Raw genomic sequence first — 24,450 nt, forward strand, 5'->3', positions numbered from 1 at the left:
GAGCAGTCGGTGCTCTTAACCACTGAGCCATCTCTCCAGCCCTCATCTTTGCCTTTTAAAAATGATCTTTTGCTCTTTTTTTTTTAGTGATTTGTAGATGTGGCATGTAGTTCTCACTGGTTTCTGACTTGAGATTCTCTTGCCTCAGCCTGCCAAGTACTGGGATTACATGTATTTAGGGAGCAAGAAGTACACCACTAAGTCCAGGAGATTTTTGGTGTTTCTGATGGGAGGGAAAGAATATGCTCCTTGTCTCTTGGGTCTTGCTAGATGGTATACATAAACAATCTTACTATAGTAGTATTTAGTATTGGAAATAAAATGTCAGTAAGGGCCAGGTGACCAACCAAAGTTATGTAGTAAGACCCTGTTTCAAAAAAACCCAACCAAACAAAAACATGTCACTAAGTAGGAATCTGATCATAACTCCCTCCCCTTGTTTGATATTCTTTCTGTGATATTATAAGGTTATTTATTTATTTATTTGGAGTCAGGGACTCACTCTGTAACTCTGACTGGCTTGTAATTTACTATATAGATAAATCAGGTTGGCCTCAAACCTTTAGATTTCCACCTGCATCTGCCTTTTCGTCTTCTTCTTTTTTTTAAAGATTTATTTATAAATAAGTACACTGTAGCTGTCTTCAGACACACCAGAAGAGGGCATCAGATCTCATTATAGATGGTTGTGAGCCACCATATGGTTGCTGGGATTTGAACTCAGGACCTCTGGAAGAGCAGTTAGTATTCTTAACTGCTGAGCCATCTCTCCAGCCCCTGCATCTGCCTCTTAAGTGCTTCATATAAAGGTGTGTGCAAACAGGAATAGGAATGGTCTTACATGCAACATTAACTATCTAATGCTTGACTTCATAGAGAGGATGGAATTGGCCCAATGCTGGATGGAGGCTATGACTTCAGCCTATTCTGTCTGGTACTTGAATGTGCTTGACTTTTGTTTTAGTATGATAGTTTGGTTTAAGAAATGTTGAAGGCTTGGGCAGTGGTGGCACATGCCTTTTATCCCAGCACTCAGGAGGCAAAAGGGGATGGATCTCTCTGAATTCAAAGCCAGCCTGGTCTGCACAGTGAGTTTCATTCAGGACAGCCAGAGCTGTTACTAAGGGCTGTTCCCTGACTAGGGAAACAAAACAAGCAAAATGTTGGATGATGGGTATTGTACTGGCTTGCACCTGTTCTCAGGAGGCCGGAGAAGGAGGAGGAGAATTTCCTTAAGTTCAAAGCCAGCCTGGGCTACATGGAATTCTAGCACGGGCTGGGCAAAAGGGCTGGTGAAGTATTAACAACAGCAAATGAGAGGCACTTGTGTAAGCCTATGAGTTTTATCCCTGGAATCTGTGTAAATGTGGAAGAAAGGAACAAACTATACAAAGTTGTCTTCTGCCTCGGCACACTTGTCATGTCATGGCATGTGTGCCGTATATTATCTCGTACACACTCTAAAGATTAAAACAAAATACCTCATAGAGATGGGCACCAACACTCTCAAGGCAGACGCAAGTGAATCTCTGTGGGGTTAAGGCCAGCGTGGTCAACATAGCAAGTTTCAGGCCATCCAAGGGTTCATAGTAATAAAATAACCTTATTTTAAAAAACAGAAAACACCACAGTTTATTTTGGGGAAAAATAAAAATATAATAAAATATATATAATATATATGTATACATATATATTACATATATTACACGCACATCTGTATTTTTTCCATTCTCATTGCCAGAGTAATTGTGTCTGTATTTCAAGATTTCCAGATATACAAATAGTAGGGTTGGTAAGGTGGCTCAGTAGGTAAAGCCACCTGCTGCCAAGCCTGATGACCTGAATTTGATCCCTGAGACCCACATAGTGGAAAGAGAACTAACTCAAGTGGGTTGTCCTCTGACCTCTACGAATTCCTTGGCATGTGCATGTCTACACCCTGATAATTAATGTAAAAAATATAAAAATCGGTAAGCTAACAGTAGTAGAGTGTTGACTATCCATTTTAATTTTAGGAACCCTAAGGACTCTGCAATATGAATAATTCTCTAGAGAACACCATCTCATTTGAAGAGTACATCCGAGTAAAGGCGAGGTCTGTCCCGCAACACAGGATGAAGGAATTTCTGGACTCGCTGGCTTCTAAGGGACCAGAAGCTCTTCAGGAGTTCCAGCAGTCTGCCACCACCACCATGGTGTACCAGCAGGGTGGGAACTGCATTTATACAGACAGCACTGAAGTGGCTGGGTCTTTGCTTGAACTTGCTTGTCCAGTCACAACCAGTGTTCAACCACAAACTCAGCAAGAGCAGCAGATCCAGGTTCAGCAGCCACAGCAGGTTCAGGTAAGAGGAGATACTTAGTTGGAGCTGTTAGTAAACTTTTATTCTCTCCGTCTAGGCTGGCTACGGCACTCCTACCTGTACAGACGTTAGAAACGCTGGAGGCTGTTTTATTGAAGTGTGGAATCTTTCATTTTTAATGTGGACTGACACTATCTTTAGCCACTCTAAACTATCAAGACCACAGATACTTTTTGCTATTTGCTTTAGAGAGCTTGAATTGTACAGAATAGTAGAGGCCAGCACTGCATTTGAATGTGAGAGCTTCATTTGACCAAGCCTTTCCATCTTTCTGCGACAGTCTTAGCAAAAGGGACAGGAATGCCAACTTTTGACTCATTGTGGAAAGTGTGGAATTCAGAATTTGCTTTAAAATTAAAATCTGATGTATTGGTGATCTTCATTTAGTTTATACATCTTAATTCTCTGATCATATATAGAATTCTAGGTTGGCATTTTACTACCTAGTAGGTCTCAGATAATGCTAACTCTAACATTAAACTCATTCAAAATGGAGGAGTGAGTGTGTTAGCTGATATGGGGAGTTTCTTTTTTAAGGATCTGTACGTCATACAGTAGTTTTCTTGGCACTGTATTATGATTGAGCTTCATTTTGCTTTGGATGCTTTTTAAACTGGGTATTAGGAAGGATGTGAAGCATAGTGGAAGAGCAGGAATGTGTCTGAGCTAGAAGGGGTGACTGTGTAGTCACAAAGAAGATACTGTGGGAAACTGGGTTCTGAAACTAGAAGTTGGCTATAAATTTTACTTGATTTCTTAGTTAAGAACATGATCTTAATTTTTTTAGTCTTAATTTTTTCATCTGTCAGAAATGGTAAAAATACCAATTGAATGAGACCAAATGAGATAATGGACAAGAAAAGTATCTCTAGTTTCTTATAAGTTTCTCATTACTAAGGTTCAAAAGGTTGAGATTTTGGGTGTGACAGACTTCTTAAAAGCTTTGTAGCTGGGGATTTAGCTCAAGGGGCTGGGGATTTAGCTCAGTGGTAGAGCGCTTACCTAGGAAGCACAAGGCCCTGGGTTCGGTCCCCAGCTCCGGAAAAAAAAAAAAAAAGAACCAAAAAAAAAAAAAAGCTTTGTAATAGGGGTTGGGGATTTAGCTCAGTGGTAGAGCACTTGCCTAGGAAGCGCAAGGCCCTGGGTTCGGTCCCCAGCTCCGAAAAAAAGAACCAAAAAAAAAAAAAAAAAGCTTTGTAATACTCAAGATAATTCAATACTATCACCTTTAACATAATTTTCCTAAAAACTCAGGTTTATAAAAGAAGTAGAAAATTTTTTTTTCTTTTCTTTTTTTCAGAGCTGGGGACCGAACCCAGGGCCTTGCGCTTGCTAAATCCCCAACCCCTTTTCCTTTTTTTTTTTTTTCTTTTTTTTGGAGCTGGGGACCGAACCCAGGGCCTTGCGCTCGCTAGGCAAGCGCTCTGCCACTGAGCTAAATCCCCAACCCCTCTATTTTTTTTATATCTTATTTTTATTTTTTATTTCGAGATAGGATTCCATACGGTATTCCATGTTGTCCTGGCTACCTTCAAACTCAAAACATACACTTGCTTCAACTTCCTTAGTGCCTGGGATTACAGGTGTATTGCCATGCCAACTTCATTTCCCTCGTGAGTGATTGTAGAGGGTAAGAAAATTCCTCACAGTGCCAGGGGAAGAATAAGATTAGAACCCACTAAACCAGGTAAATTGCCTGTGGCATAAGTAGTGACCTGAGTTCCATTGCTAGAATCCATAGATGAAAGAAGATCCAAAACTGTCATCTGCCTTCTCCTCGTTTGCACTTTGGCACGTGTGCATTCATGTATTACACATGCCACAACAGACATGTTTTAAAACCTCTCCAAATTTAACCATGAATTACACTTGAGTTAACTCAAGTGTAATTCATGCTCTCTGAACGCTGAGGAAGACTGACCCTACAAGTAAGATCCTGTCTGAAAGAAAAAAAAAAGCAAACCACTGAGTCTTCTGACCATGATGACCCATGCCTGTAATTCCAGCTCTTGGAAGGTGGAAGCAGGAGTATTGTGAGTTCTGGGTCCATCTTGGCCAAAACCATGAAATCTGAAAAATTGCTAAAAATAAAGTACAGATACAGAATAAGGTAACAAGAGAATGCTGCTTTAGGAGAATTTTTGGGAAAATGGAACATTTCCTCTGAATTTACCAAGCTGAGATCTAAAGGCTACTCAGAACAATCCCCTACTATAAACAGCCAAAGATTGAGTACTGAACAAGCATTTTAAAGCATACATTCATTCCTCAAGAACGGGGTGGGGGGGGTCATGGGGGTCATTCTAGGATCCCCTGCAAGCTCATATTAAAATGGCATTGTAAACCAACACATATATTCTTGTGTTCTTTCTTTAAGTCTTGTCTAGGTTAAGTATATTATCCAAAACAGTACTTATGTGCATGAGCTGTGTGTGTGTGTACCTGTAGAGGTCAGAGGTTGAGGTTTACTTATCCTTTACTACCCCCACTCCCCCACCCCTCACCCCCGTGACATTCTCTCTCATCTGGAACTCACTGATTGGCTAAACTTGCTGTTCAGTGAGACCTTGGAACCCCCTGTTTGGAATTACCTAGATGTTATACTTTTCATGTAGATGCTAGAATTCTACACTCAGGTCTTCATGCTTGCATAAGAAATATTTTTATTTTTTACCCACTGACTTACTCCACCTGTCCCTCTAATACAGTCTGAATAGCTGTTATATTACATTGAGGTAGTAATAATCAAAAGAAAATTACAAGTTGAATGTAGTTATAGGAAGTTTTTTGAGACATAGACCCCATTTCCAGGGGAACAAAAACTGAACCAAAAAAATTATATATTTATTACATTCTGCTGTGCATTGAAGGTAGAACTCGAGCATGCTAGGACTCTATCCCTAACCTTCCATTTTACCTTTTAATGTGAGAGTAGCTGTCACTAAGTTGCCTGATATGACCTTGAACACCTTATGCAGGATGGATCTGCTTCCTTTAGGTCCCTCGGTATTATTTAGGTCCCTTAGGATTATGAACCTCTGCTGAGTACAGCTTTGGGGACTGGTGACTTGAAGAAGTGTGCCTCAGCATTCAGGGCCTCCCTTCCCCACATCATATACTCATGATAATAATCCTTTAAGTTAAAGTTGTATATATTTAAATACTTAAAAACACTTAGTTTTTATTTCTGGATCACCTCAGACTTTTGCATTGGCTTATAGTTTTAACAGTTATTGTGCACATGCTAGTTTCTACTCTTTGGAGTGAATGATCTTTTTGTTTTGTTTTTTGTTTTTGTTTTTCAAGACAGGGTTTCTCTTTGTAGCTTTGGCTGTCCTGGAACTCATTCTGTAGGCCAGGCCAGCCTGAACCTCAAAGATCCATCTGTCTCAGCCTCCTTAGTTCTGGAACTAAAGGTACCACCCAACCAGTGTCAAAAACAGGACTTGACTTATTTGATTTATTAATTGTGCACATGTGGGCATGCATGTTGTATATGCATGCATGGCTATGTATGGAGCACATGTGGAGGTCAGAGGATAATTTTGTGGAGTCATTCCTGGCCATTTACCTTGTTCCAGGCTTATGCAACAAATGCCTTTTATCTATTGAGCCATCCTACTGGCCACCGCTAGGATTTTAAATGTGCTCAACATAAAGAGTTAATGTGTTTGAGGTGATTAAAATAAGAAATTAGGCCTGTTATGGTGGTGCATGCCTTTGATCTAAGCATTCGGGAGACAGAGTCAGGTAGATCTTTGTGAGTTCAAGGCCAGCCTGGTTTACATTAGTGAGTTACAGAACAGCCAGAGCTATGTAATTATACCCTACCTCAAACAAAAACAAAATGCATGCATGCAGGCTTTTATGTGGAATTTGGTGAGTGTAGCAAATGTTAGAGGTAGAGTCAGTGTTAAGAGGGCTTGTTCTGGATTCCTCCTACCACTGAGTATACATCAGAGGCGAGAAGAGGAAAACATACTATAGAGAAGCAAAAGGGAAACTGTTAAAAGTAATTTCTGAAGCTAAAATAGCAAGTGGTTTATAGTCTGAGAATATTTGCACTTGTGCACCTTCCTTTTTTCTTTTGTGAAGGTGTTATGAACTTGATATATTGCATGTGCTGGGCAAATACTCTTTAGCTAGATTTATGTTTAGAACTCATTGTGTGCTGTGATAAAAGACCTGCTCCACCATGCCTAATACCAACTCTTAGTATATAGCTGAAGCAGTTTTTTTCCAAGTAGTCCTAAAAAAAAATCATGCCTGATTTTCACCATAGAGAATTCTGTTTTTGTTTTGTTTTGGGGTTTTGTTTGTTTGTTTGTTTGTTTGTTTTTCTAGACAGGGTTTCTCTGTTTAGTCCTGATTGTTGTTGTAAAGTAGGCTGTTCTTAAACTCAGAGATCCTTCTATCTTTGCTTGTGGAGTGCTGGGGCTAAAGGTACATATCACTACCACCCTGCTCAGGATTCTATTTTTTTTTTTTTATTACATTTTTTAAATTTACTGTTTCTGTATATATGTCTGTCTGACTGTTCTTCACGTGAGTACCAAGAATCAAAAAATATTCAGGCTTGGCAGAAAACATTTTTCTCAGTGGGCCATCTTGCCTGCCGTTTATTTATTTTTGGAAGCTTTATTCTCACCACTGAACCATCTCTCCAGCCCCATACATAAAAATTTGTATAGTTTGACATTGAACCAACTCTCAAACCCTAAACGTTTCCTAAATACTTTAAGTATACCACTTATGCTTATACCACTTTACTAATGGACAAAGAACCAAGAAAACAAAGTTGCGATGTTTTTACTTGTATCCTGTTAATCGTGTCTTACTTCCTGGGATGGATATATCTGAGTTAATTCAGTGTGATGCTGAGTTTGGTTTGAGGTATTGTGGCCTGCAGAAGCATTGACTGATACGGCACCCCTTGCTCACATTACACAGGGTCCTGCCGAAAAGTTTTCTTGGAAACTGGATTTTGATGCTGCCTGCCTTTTCTCACCGATGACTCTTGTTCCTGCAGGTACAGGTGCAGGTACAGCAGTCTCCACAGCAGGTCTCAGCTCAGCAGCTTTCCCCGCAGTTCACCGTTCACCAGCCTGCTGAGCAACCCATCCAGGTCCAGGTGCAGATCCAGGGCCAAGCACCACAGTCCGCAGCCCCCTCCATCCAGACTCCATCACTGCAGAGCCCCAGCCCCTCGCAGCTGCAAGCAGCCCAGATCCAGGTGCAGCACGTGCAGGCAGCGCAGCAGATCCAGGCTGCAGAAATCCCAGAGGAGCATATCCCACATCAACAGATCCAAGCTCAGTTGGTGGCAGGCCAATCTCTTGCTGGGGGCCAGCAGATTCAAATTCAGACCGTGGGCGCTCTTTCCCCACCACCCTCCCAGCAGGGCTCACCCAGGGAAGGGGAGCGGAGGGTTGGCACAGCCAGTGTCCTTCAACCAGTGAAGAAACGCAAAGTGGACATGCCCATCACCGTGTCCTATGCCATCTCAGGGCAGCCAGTGGCCACCGTGCTGGCCATTCCACAAGGCCAGCAACAGAGTTACGTGTCTTTGAGGCCAGACTTACTGACAGTAGACAGTGCCCACCTGTACAGCGCCACTGGGACCATAACTAGCCCTACAGGAGAAACTTGGACCATCCCTGTTTATTCCGCCCAGCCCCGGGGGGACCCTCAGCAGCAGAGCATTACCCACATTGCCATTCCCCAGGAAGCCTACAATGCAGTTCACGTCAGTGGCTCACCCACGGCTCTGGCAGCTGTAAAGCTGGAGGATGACAAGGAGAAGATGGTGGGCACCACATCCGTAGTGAAGAACTCCCATGAAGAGGTAGTGCAGACCCTTGCAAACTCTCTCTTTCCAGCACAGTTCATGAATGGCAACATCCACATTCCAGTGGCTGTGCAGGCTGTAGCAGGCACGTACCAGAATACGGCTCAGACTGTACATATATGGGACCCACAGCAGCAGCCGCAACAGCAAACTGCACAAGAACAGACACCACCACAGCCACAGCAACAGCAGCAGCTGCAGGTCACTTGTTCAGTAAGTAAGACTTAAATCTGTAGAGTGTAACAGAACTCACCTATAGTGTCTGAATTATTTAATTCCATCATGGGGGAGGGAAGAGAGAGAAACAGTAGATGGGGAGGTGGTTATCATTCTTGGAATTCAACAAAATGACCAGTTATTCTTTGTAGTTTTTAGAGCGTGTTTGGGTAAGATGCTATCTTAGTTAGGGTTTACTGCTGTGAGCAGACACCATGACCGAGGCAAATCTTATAAAGGACAACATTTACTTGTGGCTGGCCTACAGGTTCAGAGGCTCAGTCCATTATCATCAAGGCAGGAACATGGCAGCATCCAGGCAGGCATGGTGCAGGAGGAGCTGAGAGTTCTACATCTTCATCCTGAAGGCTGCTAGTGGAAGACTGACTTCCAGGCAGCTAGGATGAGGGTTGAAAGCCCATGCCCACAGTGACACACCTTGCCTCCTAATAGTGCCACTCCCTGGGACAAGCATATACAAACCATCATATTCTACTGAATATGAATCTGGGGGCCATAGCCTAGCCATAGCATAGTAAGAAAATACATTTAGTTCAACTTCCAAAGCTCCCATAGTCTATAGCAGTCTGAACAGTGTTAAAGTCCTAAGTTCAAAGTCTTCTGAGATCCATCCAATCACTTAACTGTAATCTCCAAAGCAAGACAGGAAACCAGCTGGGCAAACCCCAAACTCTGCATCTCCTTGCCTGGTTTCAAGGTGGACTTCAGATCTCCAACTCCTTTTTCATCTTTGTTGACTGCAACACATTTCTTTTCCTGGGCTGGTTCTACTCCTTGCTAGCAACATTCCTTAGCAGATATCCTGTGGCTCTGGTATTTCAAACATGTTTGGGCCTCCAAGGCACCTTCAGTGTTAAAGCTTCTTGATTTGATACCGGGATCCACACATGATCTTCTGGGTTCCTCCAAATGGTTGGCATCACTTCTCCAGTTCTGCCCTCTGTAGTACTCTAAGCTCAGGTTGATCCACTCCCTGCCGCTGCTGTTCTTGGTGATCATCCCATGGTACTGGCATCTCTACTATGCTGGGTTCTTCACTGCAACTAGGCTTCACCAATAGCCTCTTCATGGTGCCAAGCCTCACATCTTTGCATGGCCCCTTCAGTCCTGGGACATCAACTGCAACCGAGGCTGCACCTTTACCAATGGCCTTCCCTGGCCTCTCAACAGTGCCAAGCCTCAGCTGCTCTCCATGACCCTTTCAGGCCTTTAAAACCAGTACCACCTGGGTGACTCTTACACATTACCAAGTACAGCTGCAGCAGGTGGTGCAACCTGGGCTATCTTTGGAGCACAGCTTCTTTGTGTTCTAAGAAAATACTTCCCAGATTTCACCTCAGTTAAATTTCACCTCACCGGGGCTGGGGATTTAGCTCAGTGGTAGAGCGCTTACCTAGGAAGCACAAGGCCCTGGGTTCGGTCCCCAGCTCCGAACCAAAAAAAAAAAAAAAAAAAAAAAAATTCACCTCACCACTAATTTCTTAGCTCCAGCTAACCAGCACCAATTGTCCCAGCAGTCCCTTCTGTTGACTCTAAATCCAGAGAGCCACATGGCCAAAGCTGCCGCGTTCTATTACATTATCACTAGCTTTGTTTTCCAACTCTTTCACTGCCTAAGCATATACAGAAGCATACACAAACCATCACAGGTGTCTATACTATTTCTTTGTAATGTCCTGTGATGGTGAGTAGAGTTATGCTATGAAGAGTGGAAGACCCAAAAGTGTTAGGTACTGTTCATGGGTTACTTATACAGCTGTAGTTGAACCATTAACTTAGCACACACAAGTAGTAAATTCCTGATAGAGACCTTGTAAGATAGCTTTTTTTCTTTAGTTATCTTTGAATATGGTATAAATAAATTATAAGAATACCTCTTAGTAGGTCTGTTGAAAGGAGCTGGATGTGAGGGTGTACACCAGCAAAACCTGCACTTGGGAGGCAGAGGCAGGAAGATCACTGAGTGCGGGGGGGGGGGGGGGGGGGGGGGCCAACTTGTTCTTAGCAAGTTCCAAGCGGTCCTCGGCTACATAATGATACTTTGTCTAAGAAAACAAAGGTGGGGAAAATGGCAAAAGTAAAATTAGCAACTGGCCCATTGTTGCACATACTTGCATAACACCAATACCTCAGTAAATGAGGCAGCAGGATCTCAGGTTCTTTAGGGTCAGCCCAGGCCACATAGCAAGAATGTCTAAAACAGGGCTGGAGAGATGGCTCAGTGGTTAAGAGCCCCGACTGCTTTTCCAGAGGTCATGAGTTGGATTCCCAGCAACCACATGGTGGCTCACAACCATCTGTAAAGAGATCTGATGCCCTCTTCTGGTGTGTCTGAAGACAGCTACAGTGTACTTATATATAATAAATGAATAAATCTTAAAAAAAAAAAAGAATGTCTAAAACAGAACAAGACAGTTTCTTCCATGTTTATATCACTGAATAACTTGTGGGGAAGACAATTAATTGCGAATTGACCCTCAAGAAGAACAGGTGAGAATGTGTTGAACTCCACAATTACAGTGAGTTGGGGAGAGTGGTCCCTTAAAGCCTTCATTCATATTTCCTGTCTTTTAAAACTATATTCCTAGTGAAGCCTTCCTCTTTTGACCTCACTTTCCCCCATCTGTTTCTGACTCTTTCCAGTCTATTTTATTCTCAGTGCTCTAGGCGTTATCCGTAGAGAACGATCTCTACTTTTATCCATTTTTCTGTGGGGGTTTAACTGGCTCTCTTGCCTCAGCCTCTCAATTACTCGAGGCCACATGTGTGTACACTGCTGCATCTGGCTTCAGTTGTGGGTTTTTGTTGTTAAATCTTGTTTTTTCTTTTTTTGTTTGTCTTTTTGAGATGGCTTGTTTGTTTGTTTGTTTGTTTTAATGGCTTCTTTATGTAGCCCTGGCTATCCTGGAGCTCAATCTTAGACCAGGCTGCCCTTGAATTCAGAGATCCACCTCCCTTTGCTTCTGGGATATTAAAGGCGTGGCCACCACTGCTCGGCTGATTGATTTACTTTTATTTATTTTATGTATGTGGGTGTTTGGTCTGTATGTATTTCTCCGCACCATGTGTGAGTATTGCTTGTGTACCCAGAGGAGGATGTAAAATCCTGTAACTGGAGTTACAGATGGCGTGAGCTGCCATGTGGTACTGCAAACTGAATCTGGGTCTTCTGGAAGAGCAGTCAGTGAGGGTTTGGTTGGTTGGTTGGTTGGTTGGTTTTTCGGGGGGGTTTTTTTGTTTTGTTTTTGTTTTTGTTTTTTCAAATAGGGTTTCTCTGTGTGTAGCCTTTGTTGTCCTAGAACATGATCTGTAGACAAGTTGTCATTGAGCACAGTATCTGCCTGCCTCTGAGTCTTGAGTGCTGGGATTAAAGGCATTGGCCACCCTCGAAGCTAGTGTTCTCCAGCCCTGTTACCACAGTTCTTAACTGGGGAAAAGAGCGCTTGTGAACTATTCTTGTACAGAAATGTTAGAAACACAAAAAGGATGCTGGTATGGTAGAGCACATCTGAAATCCTAGCACTTAGGAAAAGGGGGGCAGAGGCAAAGTTCAAGGCCAACATTGGCTACATAGAGTTCTAGGCCAGTGTACAGTACATGAGACCCTGTCTTTAAAAAAAAAAAAGATAGGGCTACGGAGATAGCTCAGTAGTTAACAGCACTGGCTGTTCTTCTACAGGGTCCATTTCAATTCTTAGCATCCTCATTGTGTGTCTTACAACTCCAGCCACACAATGAATCTGACCCTCTTTAGCCTCCAGGGGCACCTACTAACATGTACACATATAAAATATACAGATATACACACATAAACAGCTTTTTAAAAATAAGGGGACTGCAGCGATGGCGCAGCACTTAAGAGCGCTGGCTGCTTTCCCAGAGGACCTGGGTTTGCTTCTCAGTGCTCACATGGTGGTTCAGAACTGTCTTTAATTTGGGTTTCATGGCATCCGTTGCCTTCTGGTGTTAGCCACCCCACCTACTCCCTTAGATTTGTTTTGTTTTGATTTGATTTTAGTTTCCTAAAATAGGCTTTTTTGTGTAGCTTTTTTGGCTGTTGTGGAACTTGCTCTGTATACTAGGCTGGACTAGTAAGACAAGTTATGTTATTTTCATCCAAGGAGACTCATGCAAATACACATCAGACACAACCACTAAAACAGAGTAACCTTTGCTATTTCACAGACCCAGGTATAAACGGAGAGAAGTAAAAACAGAACACAAAGGATTAGGTGTACAAGACAGCGTGGAAATACACTTGTTTTATTTTCAAATTATGGTAGAGCTGAATGTGTGGCTTGATGGTGTGGCACATACATTACACAGACAGAAAAGGTAAAAAGTATATTCAGTAGTGATTACTGACTGACCATGAGCAACTGATAAACTATCATGCTCTATTCTGTTTTTTTCTTTCTGAATATTTTTCCAAAACAAAATTTTGGGAGAGAGGGGGAATCAAGACAGTTTCTTTGTGTTGCACTGGCTGTCCTGGAACTTAAACTGTAGATCAGGCTAGCCTTGAACTCAGAGATCTGCCTGCTTCTGCTTGTGGAAATACCAGGACCAAATCATATGCACATCTTGGAAGGACAAAGAACAGTGGTTCTGCTCGCTTGGTCACTCTTAAAATTTATTCCCCTGAGACAGGTTCTCTTCACTGAACCTAAAGTTCATTATTTTGGGCTAGGATGATCACCAGTGAGTTCCTAGGATTCATCTGTCCCCTGGTCCAGTGTTGAAGTTCCAGACATTCTTGGCCATGCCTGCCATTATTTATGGGTGCTGGGTTATCTCCCCAGCCCCTCTTTTCGTTCTTCAATTTTATTTTATGTGTACGGGTGTATTCCCTACATGCATGTCTGTTCACACACTATGTGTCTGCCTGATAGTTTTAAGATTCTTAAAGAAAGGCAGGACATGGTGGTGCACACTTTTAATCCCAGCATTCAGGAGGCAGAGGCAGGAGGAAAACCTCTGTGAGTCAAAGCCCCTCTGGTCTACATACTGAGTTAAGGGAGAGCCAGGACTATAGAGAGACCCAATCTCAGTCAGTGTGTGAGTGTGAGTGTGAGTGTGTGTGTGTGTCTGTCTGTCTGTCTGTCTGTCTGTCTCTCTCTCTCTCAGACACACACACACACACAGTTGGGCATGGTGGTGCACACCTTTAATCCCAGCACTTGAGGCAGAATCTGGCGAATCTCTTGAGTTTGAGGCCAGCCTGTGTACTGAGAGAGAGAGAGAGAGAGAGAGAGAATATATGAATATGGATGAATATATATTGAATATGAAAGAATGAAAGTGGATTATGTTCTTAGGGGTGAGAATATGGGTTTGAACTTTATGCTAGTATGGTGTCACGTGCATGTAGTTTCAGAACCACTTAGGAGGCTAAAGGGGGGGGGGATCACAAGTTTGTTTTTTTTTTTTTTTTCTTTTCCTCTGGAGCTGAGGACCGAACACAGGGTCTTGCGCTTGCTAGGCAAGCGCTCTACCACTGAACTAAATCCCCAACCCCTGGGATCACAAGTTTAAGGTCAGTCTGAACCTGTTCTGTGTGAAAAAATACAAGGATTTTATAAGCTGGAAAATGACCATGAAGATTCTGAAGTCTTACCTTTGATTGTTTTACAATGGCAACCTTTTGTCTTACTTGTCTTTGTAAATGGTTGTTCTAGACTAAAATAATCTCCGGGAACCCCCCCCCCCCCCCCCCGCCCTCCCGCCCAAGCTCCTCCATGCTGGGATTATAGGCATATCATTCCCACCTCAGCAGGAAAACTTCTTTGGGATGGGGGTTTTCCTAAACTTGCTATTAGTTCAGGGTGACCCTTTGCTTCTACTTCTACAGCCTCTGCCTTTGCATTTCTTGGATTGCAGATGGGAGGAGCTACCATATGCAGACTCCCAAGGTGCTGGACACTGCCTCTGGGGTATTGCACTCACCACTGCTCCAGCTTTGCTGGTGTGGATTGCAGTCCCTCCTCATAGAGGGTCACTCAGATCATAGTCTGGGAGTAGAACTTTCTCAGGTTCCAACCCAGATGTGTTCAGTCGCTTTATACACATCTTAATAAAGTGCCTAAGTGTTTTATTTGCATAGTGAAGTTTTGAAGCAGTGTTTGAAAATAAACCTCTATTTACTTAGGAAGTTGTTTGTTTTTCTAGAGTGTTTTACTGTGTATCCTTGGCTGTCTGGAAATCCAACTGTCACTGCCTCCTGAATGCTGGAGTTAAAGGCGTGTGCCACCACTGCCTGGCTTACTTAGGGAGTTTTAAAAAGATTGATACTTGGCCTCTGCCCTTTGAGAGGTTCTAGGGCATTTTGTACTATTGGTGTTGTAGGGTTTTTTTTTTTTTTTTTTTCTTTGTGTTTCTTTTTGGCAGGGTGTGGTTCCAGATAGGGTTTCCAGATAGCTCTGGCTGTCCTGGAACTCATTTTGAATTTGAACTTATAAAGATCCCCCTGCTTCTGCCTCCTGAGTGCTGGGAATAAAGATGGGCACCACCACTGCCCAGCTCCTTTTTCTTTTCTTTGTTTTTGAGACCAACTCCTACGTCCTGGCTGGCCTTGGATTTGCCATAAAGCTCGGACTGGTCTCAAACTTGAGGGCGCTCTGTACCCTGCCTGAGCCTCTGAAGTACTGGTAGTGCAGTCATGTTCTGCCATCCTTGGTTTATATTGGTGTTTTGAAACGAGAATCAAGAGCTAGCATGATGGCTTAGTGGGTAGCAGCACTTGTTCCAAGCCTGACATCCTGAATTCAGTCCATTCAGTCACTCAGAACCATCTAGTAGAAAGAGAAGTGGCTTCCACGAGTTTTCTGACCTCCACAGGCCCATCAGTGACATACATGTACCCACACACTTCACATGCACATTCATAACAGTTCCGAATGTCATAAACATGTTCAGTGAGAACTCGGTACAGTCTGAGCGGAGGAGTGCTGCACTGACTTAGTTACATTGCTACCTTTGATGTCCCTGTAACCAGATAAATTCTGCAAAGCATGAAAACAAGACAGCAAGAAGAGTTGGTTTGGGTGGTTGGTATTGTTTTCCCAAGTGAATAAGCAGTTAAGTTTGGTTTTCTGGTATTTTTTTTACTAAAGGTCCTAATGAAAAATATTGACAGTCTGATGGTTTCCCTCTCATAGGCACAAACTGTTCAGGTCGCTGAAGTTGAGCCACAGTCACAACCGCAGCCTTCACCAGAGCTTTTGCTTCCAAATTCACTGAAGCCAGAAGAAGGGCTAGAAGTATGGAAAAACTGGGCTCAGACCAAGAATGCTGAACTAGAAAAGGATGCTCAAAACAGATTGGCCCCCATTGGGAGTGAGTGTTTGGGAGGGAGAGGATGATGGGTGTGTCAAAATGTAAGTACAAGAAAAACAATCCAGGCAGGTAGCACCCCCCTGGCTCTAAGGACTGAAGAATATACTTGGAAGTATACTTTGTGTCAACGATGAACAGGATACAGTCTTCACCTCATGAATGAGCAGGGTTCATAGGATCGCCTGAGACCAGATTTTTAGATCTGTGTGTTTCAGAACGAAAGAAGAATGGCTTCTGGAGGACCTGGGAGCTGCCAGTGGGTTGTATTTAAGCCTGTCTAAGCTTGGACTCATTTACTTGCTCATAGTACAGAGTGTGGTTGCTGGAGTTTTCTACTTACATTTCTTGGCTCTTAGAGTAAAGAATTTATTGGTGAAATAGCATATGTTAGTATATTAATAGGGAAGTTCTGATCACAGATCTAAGTGGACATTTCTAACCTGAACCCTAGTGGGCAATATCCTCTCTGAGCCCTCCTTTCAACAATGTGATTAACCAGTTAGGGCAGCACTGTCGCCATGCCAGGACTCCCATTCACCTTAGGACTTGTATTGTAGGGCGCCAGTTGCTACGATTCCAAGAAGATCTGATCTCATCTGCTGTGGCTGAATTGAATTATGGCCTTTGTTTAATGACACGAGAAGCTCGGAATGGAGAAGGTGAACCCTATGACCCAGATGTACTCTACTACATTTTCTTGTGTATACAGAAGGTAGGAAACAGATCTTCACATAAACATATTTGAACTGGAGTCCCACTGAATGTTTTCACTTTAGCATAGTTTGCTTAAATGACAAGATGTGAAGAAAAACTGGTGGCACAGCTTTAACCCAGCGTGTGGTGGCAGAGACAGGCTGGCCTTTGAGTTCCTGCTGGCCAAGCCCACGTAGATCCTGACATTTGTTTGAGTTTTGTTGAGACAGGAAATCTCTGCATACCCTTGGCTGTCCTGGAACCCAGAGATCAGCTTGGTTCTGCCTCTTAAGTCCTTTGATTAAAGGTATACACCACCATTGCCCGATTTATTTATTTATTTTTTTCCGGAGCTGAGGACCGAACCCAGGGCCTTGAGCTTGCTAGGCAAGCGCTCTACCACTGAGCTAAATCCCCACCCCCACCCCCACCCCCTTTTTGTAAATAAAGGCTTAGATGTTTACTCTAGAAAAGAATATATACAAGGATGCCTAATTCTGAGAGAAGTCAGCCTCCTTTCATCCCTTTTTTCTTCTGATCCTAACCCATAACTACCTGACTTATTTTATGTGATGTCTCTATTCACAGAAGGCTGCTGTAGTATTGTAATCTCCCTTTACAAAAAAGGAAATTAAAAGATTTGCATGTGCTAGGGCTGGAGAGAGATAATTCAGCGGTTAAGAATACTTACTGCTCTTACAGGACCTGTGTTCAGTTTCCAGCATCCACATGGTCGTTCATACCCATCCCTAACTTTTGTTCTAGGAGATCCAGTGCTTTCTTCTAACATCTAAGGGTACCAAACATATATGCAGAGATACTCACCATACATAAATCTAAACAAAATTAAAACTGAACACAGTACCCTGCCTTTAATCCCAGCACAGGGGTAGAGGTGGGTGGGTGGGTGTTGTGCAGAGGCTGATAGATCTCGGTTCAATTCCTGCTCTTTCTACTTTGTGAGTTTTTGAGTCATTTTATTTTATGTGTGTGTGAGTAGGCATGAACAACTACAGGCAATCGTGGCTACATGGATGTTAGAAACTGAGTCTCGTCTTCTCTAGGAGCTGTTGTGTTCTTAACTGCTGAGCCATATCTCTATTTCCCTCCCCCATGGTTTTGACTACAGGGCCTTGCTTATGTGGGATAGTATTCACGAAAGATCCCTTGTTGGCTCAGCTCTCAGGAACATAAGAATCTGCTCGTGTAATTTAAGGTGTGCTATGGAAATGACACAAGCTGGACAGTTCTGACTTAACTACTTTTTTGTTGTTAGAGAGAATGGGTAGGGTAAGGCGGTGGTGTTGGTGGTGGTAAAAAAATGTTTTGTTTTCCTAAAGGCTTTGCTCAAGAGACTACCTGTAACATTTGTTAATTACTTTTCTTTTAGTATCTTTTTGAAAATGGAAGAGTAGATGACATATTCTCTGATCTTTACTATGTTCGTTTTACCGAATGGCTACATGAAGTTCTGAAGGACGTGCAGCCCCGGGTCACTCCACTTGGTAAGAATGTCCCTGGTCTTTGAATCCTTTTTTAAATGTGAATTGGTGTTTTGCCTGCATGTGTATCTGTCTGTTGGAGGGGGTTGGATCCCCTGAGACTGGAGTTAAGAGTTGTGAGCTGCCATGTCATTTCTGGGAATTGAACTTAGTCCTCTGGAAAGAAGCCAGTGCCTTTAACCATTGAGCCATCTCTCCAGCCCTCCACTTGGGCTTTAAGAGGATTGGTAGCTATGGATATGGTGGCACACATCAGCGAGGCAGCAGAGTCAGGTGGGTCTCTAGGAGTTCTAGGCCTGCCAAGGTTTCAAAGAAAGATCTTGCCTCAAAAATAAAAACAAATAAAATAAAATAAATAAAAAAAAATAAAAATAAAAATTGCTCCCCCCCCCCAAAAAAAAACAAACCCCCAAAAAACAAAAAAGAAACTCAAGAAGAACAAAAATATGGATAGCATTTGGCTGGCTGCAATTACAATTGGAGGAAAGGGTCTGTGATTCACAGGTATGAGTCTTTGGTACTTTCTCTGTTAGGAAGGGAACATTTCACCAGAGGCTGTGGCTCTTGGGGCTTGCAGAACTGGTTGTCATGTAATTACTACCAACTTTTCTACTTGTCCAAATTTATTAAGAGTCATTGCCAAGAATGATATCTATCTTCTACACCTATCTACACCTATCTTTGGGAGCCTAAAACAGGAAGATTGCTTGAATCAAAAGATTTAAGATTGGAGTGGGCAAAATTGTGGCACCATTATCTGAGTATAAGCAAGTGAAGGAAGCGGTGAAACTCAGACCATCATTGCCTGCTATCAGAACATGTTGCTCAGTGGTTAGAGTACTTGTTACAGAGTGTCAAGCCTCTGTTCCTGGCACCCACATAGTAACTCAGAACCATCTGTGACTCAGGTTCCACTAGATCCTATACCTTCTGTCCTTGGAACTGAAATTACACAGCTGTCAACCATGTAGGTGCTGGAGATTGAGTCTAGGTTTAGTGCTTTAAACTACCCATACGGCCTCGATTGCTGTGAACCAAACTTGAGTGTTCTGAAAGTGCAGAGTGTATTCTAACCACTGAGCTGTCTCTCCAACCCTCAAAATGCTTGTTCTAAGAATGCGTTTCTCATTTACTCATCCCTCTTTTTCCCAAAGTCTTTGGCAACCGTTGATTTTTTTTTTCTTTTCTTTTTTTCGGAGCTGGGGACCGAACCCAGGACCTTGTGCTTGCAAACGCTCTACCACTGAGCTAAATCCCCAACCCCGATTATTTTCTTATCTCCAGAGTTTTGCCTTTTCTAGAATGTCAGAGATTTGGAATTGCTGCTGCTGTTGCTTTGATTGGTTGGTTGGTCTTACTGCTTTTCAGTGTATCACTGTGTCGTGAGTCCTGGCTAGCTTGGAGCTTAGAGATCTGTCCACCTTTGCCTCCAGAGTGATAGGATTAAGGGCATGTGTCCCCTTGGAACATAGAGTCACCTGGTTTTGCCTCCAAAGTGTGTCATCATGCCCCACTTGGAATGACCTCATTATTCTCTTGTGATTGATTTTTCAATTAGCAATGCACAGTCAAAGCTCCCGTGTGTCTTTCTAACTTTCTTTCTTTCTTTGAGGCAGAATCTTACACACCTCAAACTATGTATGTAGCTCAGGGTGACTGAGTTTCTGATCCTTCTGTCTTTATCTTGTACATTCTGGGGATACAGGGGTGTGCTACCATCTCTAGTGTAGTACTAAGAATTGAACCCTTTGTGCATGACAGACAGCTACCAACCATAGCCACCTTCCTATTCCAGGGTTTGTTTTGTTGTTGCTACCCTTTTTTTTTTTTTTTTTTTTGAATGGCATGTCTTTTAATTCGTATAGGTGTTTGGTCTGCATGTCTTCTGTACCATGTATGTATGTATGTATGGATGGATGGATGGATGGATGGATGGATGGATGGTAACCACTGAGTCCAGAAGAACACATCATCCCCTGGAACTGGAGTTACAGCCAGTTCTGAGCCTCCATGTTGTTTCTGGAAATGGAACCTGGGCCCTCTAGAAAAACAGCCAGTTCTCTTAACTGCTGAGTCATCTTTCTAGCCTCTAAGATAGGGCCTGTGCTGGTCTCAAATTTATTACGTAACTCTTAACTTGTTTGTTTTGTGGTTTTGTTTTTAGACATGGTCTCAATATGTAGCTTTGACTGTTCTGGAGCTCACTGTATAGACCAGGCTACTCAGCACCTCACAGAAAATACCTGCCTCCGCCTCCTGAGTCCTGGAATTAGAGACCTGCAGCACCCCTGGCTGTGATCTCTTAAGTACTCAGCTCCATACCAGGCTCCGCAGTTTTGTTCTTCATGGTTTATGTTTGTGTCAGTTACGTGGTGGGTGTCGTCTGGGTGCCGGGGACCACCAGTGCCATATCAGGAGCTGAGCCTTACTTACGTGTGAACCGTCCAGTTGAGTACTTGAAATTGAACTCACGTCCTCTGGAAGAACAGCATGTGCTTTTTAACTATTGCACCATCTCTCCAGCCCCTTCTCAGTTCATTCTAGTACTGAATACATTCCCATTTGTGGATATATCACATTTTACCCATTCAGGTTTTGAAAGACAGCAAGTACTAAGTGCTCTTAATCCCTGAAGACAACGTTCCAGCCTGTTGGGGCTTTTTTTGGTTGGGTTTTTTTTTTTTTTTTTTGTTTTGTTTTGCTTTGTTTTGTTGTTCCTGATTTGTTTTTTTTTTTTGAGACAGGTTACTTTGTGTAACCCTGGCTGTCCTGAAACTCCTTCTGTAGACCAGGCTGGCCTGAACTCACCTTTGTCTTCCTCTGGAGTGCTGGGATTAAAGACGTGCACCAGCACTGCCTGATCACATCAGAGCTTTCTGTGAGCAAATAACTTGAGGGGAACAGACAGACGGTGCTGGACATAGAGCTACCCAGATAGGAGAAAGTTAACTCACACAGAAGTCATTTCAATAAATGAGCCTAGAACTAGACATTTGTGTTCAGAAAAGTTCATTTAAACTCAAGCCTAAAACTTTACAAAATTAACTGAAGATTAATCACAGACCTAAATATAACATGGATTTATATTTTATGATCTGACACCCTCTACTGGACTTCTTAATCACAAGCAACTTAGGTAGCACACAGACACAGATGCAGGCAGAGCACCCGTTCATGTTAAATAATAAAATAAGCTGGGATGATGGCTCTCTGAGCAAATTGTTTGGTGCACAAGCAAGAAGACTTGAGTTCATATTTCTAGCACCTCTGTGAAAGGCTGGGTGGGACCTGTAATCCCTCCACTGGAAAACATGCAGGCTTACTTATAAAGTGTAGCCGCTTTGGTGGATTCCAGGTTTAGAGGGAGACACTGTTTCAAAACATAGTGTAGAGCGCAATTAAGACACTTGATTTCAACTTGCGTCCTCGGTACATGCCATCCTGCATGTGTGCACATTAACTAGGGAAAAGTCATGTTCACCTCTGATTTGGTGGTGACTTTTTAGGATATAATAGTAGAAGCACAATCTGGGAGAAAAGTTAGCAACTTGAACTTAATATTTACAAATTGGGGCTTGAGAGGTATCTCTGTTTTTGAAGGTACTTGCTGTTTTTACAGTGGACCTGGGTTCAGTTTCCACCACCCATATGGTGACTCATAACTGTCTGCAACTTTAGTTCTAGGAGATTCAATGCCTTCTTCTGGGGTCTGTAGGTATCAAGCATGCATGTGATATACAGACGTGCATGCAGGCAAAATACCCACATAAAATAAAGAAAAGTTTAAGGGAAAAAAGGTTATAATCAGTGTACATCTGTCTGTAGATTGTACTGCTTTGGAGTCTTAAGACAGGAGGATCACTTGAACCCATGAGTTTGCAACCACCATGGTGATGTACAATACTAGTAACTCAAAAAGAATTTAACTTAATTTTTGCAGGATACTCTTAACAGAATTAAACTAGACGTGATTCATGCCCATAATCCTGAGTACTTTGCAAGTAGAGATGGGATCAGAGCTTCAAGGCCAGCCTGAACAGTGTAAATAGGGTTACTTGCATTTGACCTTACGTTCAAAATTACCCCTTTAACCCCAAAACAAAACCAGACACTGGAAAGGATTGGAGAGATGGTTGAATGGTTGAAAAGAGTGCTTACTGCTCTTGCAGGATCATGCAAACACCAATACACATAAAAGTAGGGTGTGTGTGAGTGAGCGAGCGTGCTTGTGAGAGAGAAGAGAGAGTGAGCTATGTTTATGTATCAAAGAGTAGGTGTTGGAATCTTTCTAAGGCTGTGGAGATGACACAGTTGATAAATCTTGCAAATATAGGGACATGACTTTAATATTCCAGAACCCACTTAAAAGCACCAGGGCATGGTAGTGTGTGCTAGTAACCCTTTGCTAGGAATACAAAGAGGATTCCTGGTACTTGCAGCTCAATTGGTTGTTTCTAGACCAATTAGAGATCCTGTCACAAAGGAGATAACGTGCATTCCCAGTACTTGTTCAAACACATGGATTTATGGAGACCATACTTAGCCATAGCATAATAAGAAAATACACTTAGGGGTTGGGGATTTAGCTCAGTGGTAGAGCTCAAGACCCTGGGTTCCGTCCTCAGTTCCGAGAAAGAAAAAAGACAAAATAATAAGAAAGTACATTTAGTTCAACTTTCAAAGCCCCCATAGTCTATAGCAGTCTCAACAAGTTAAAGTCCAAAGTCACTTCTAAGATTCATCCAAACACTTAACTGTAATCCCCAAGGCAGGTCAGGAAACCAGCTGGGCAAACTCCACACATGTCCATGTCTGATGTCAAAGCCATCTTCAGATCTCCACCCCATTCCATCTTTCTTGATTGTAACAAACTTTTCTCCTAGACTGGTTCTACTCTCTGCAGCTTTCCTCAACATATATCCTTTGGCTCTGGTATGTCAAGCACATTGGGGTCTCCAGGGCAACTTCAGTGTTCTGAGCTTCTTGTTTCAATGTCTGGGATCCACACATGACCTTCTGGCTATTCCAGAGGGCTTGTGTCATTTCTTCAGCTCTGCCCTCTGTAGCACTCTAAGCGCAGATTGATCCACTTCACTGCTGTTCTTGGTGATCATCCCATGGTGCTGGCATCTCCAATACCCTGGGGTCTTCTGCTGCAATGAGGCTTCACTAATAGCCTCTCATGGGCCCTCTTCATGGCGCCAAGCCTCACCTCCTTTGCATGACCACTTCAGTCTTGGGCCATCAACTGCAACTAAGGCTGCACCTTCTCCAATGTCCTTCTCTGGCCTCTCTCACAATGCCAAGCCTCAGCTTCTCTCTATGACCCCTTCACGCCTTCAAAACCAGTACCACCTGGGTGACTCTTACACATTGCCAAGTACAGCTGCAACACAAGATACCTTGCTATCTCTGGAACACAGCCTCTTTGTGCTCTCAGAAAATACTGCCCAGAAGACTTCACGTCAATGAAGCTGGTCTCGATCACCACTAATTTTTTACCTCCAGTTAACCAGCATCTGTTGTACCAGTAGTTCCTTCTGTTCTTGAGTCTAAAACCATAGCCACATGGCCAAAGCTGTCGATTTCTTCTGCTTCCTGTGGCTGGAACATGTCCCCCTTATTACACCTTTCTGTTTTCCAAGACCCTCACTGCCTAAGCTTTGACAATCCTGGATCTTACTCTATTGATTGATCTTGAACTCAGAAATCTGCATGGCTCTGTCTCCTGGTATTAAAAGCATGTACCACCATTTGTGGACTTCAGCTTTTTTTCATCTAGAATTTGTTCTGTCCCAGACTGGTCTGCCTGTTTCCTAGAATTAAAAGTGTGTCTCACCATGCCTGGACCTAAGGTTACCTGGGTTGGTATCTTGCCCCAAGGTCCCATTTTCTTAATCCTAGAACATACAATTCAGCTTCATCCTACTTTCTGGTATCCTTTTAATACTTTGAGCCATATATTTTATATTTTTCCTTTCTTTATAAAAGTGAACTTTAGTAACCACACAAAAAAATTTATAGCAGACTGTTTTGAGTCTTCATTTTCAAAGCAATTTATCTAAATCTTTTCACCTTAACCTCAGGTAGACTCCTCAGACAATGGCAAAAGTCAGCCACATTCTTCATCAAAATACCACTAAAACAGTCTGTAGGCCACATACTAAAATTCTTCTGCACCGAAACCTCTTGGGCCAGGTCTGCACAGTGCAAGTCACTCACAGCAACAAAGTCTTCCATTTTCCTACTACGATAGCTCATTAAGCTCCACGTAAAGGATTCCACTAATTTCCAAATCCAAAGTCCCTAATCCACATTCTTCCAAACAAAAGCATGGTCAAGGCCTATAACAGCAATACCCCAGTCCCTGGAACTAATTTCTGTCTTATTTTGGCCTTTACTGCTATGAAGAGACACCATGACCAAAGCAATTCTTTTTTTTTTTTTAAAGGAGTATACATTTTTTTAAAGA

The 24,450-nt window shown here is 42.7% G+C and overlaps 1 protein-coding gene across 11 annotated transcripts in view; it reads left to right on the plus strand.

Annotated features, from left to right (window-relative positions):
* Positions 1 to 24,450, plus strand: part of Qrich1 (glutamine-rich 1) — a 39,567-nt gene that overhangs the window by 9,434 nt on the left and 5,683 nt on the right. For all 11 annotated transcript variants that reach the window (XM_063265252.1, XM_006243745.5, XM_006243747.5 and 8 more), the window contains 5 exons: positions 2,016 to 2,345; positions 7,393 to 8,424; positions 15,606 to 15,783; positions 16,341 to 16,495; positions 17,867 to 17,981. In XM_063265252.1, coding sequence (XP_063121322.1) covers positions 2,037 to 2,345; positions 7,393 to 8,424; positions 15,606 to 15,783; positions 16,341 to 16,495; positions 17,867 to 17,981 — 1,789 coding nt within the window. In that variant the 5' untranslated portion in view covers positions 2,016 to 2,036. The remainder of the gene's footprint in view (positions 1 to 2,015; positions 2,346 to 7,392; positions 8,425 to 15,605; positions 15,784 to 16,340; positions 16,496 to 17,866; positions 17,982 to 24,450) is intronic.

Source organism: Rattus norvegicus, chromosome 8 (assembly GCF_036323735.1).
Source record: "Rattus norvegicus strain BN/NHsdMcwi chromosome 8, GRCr8, whole genome shotgun sequence".
NCBI classification, from domain to species: domain Eukaryota; kingdom Metazoa; phylum Chordata; class Mammalia; order Rodentia; family Muridae; genus Rattus; species Rattus norvegicus.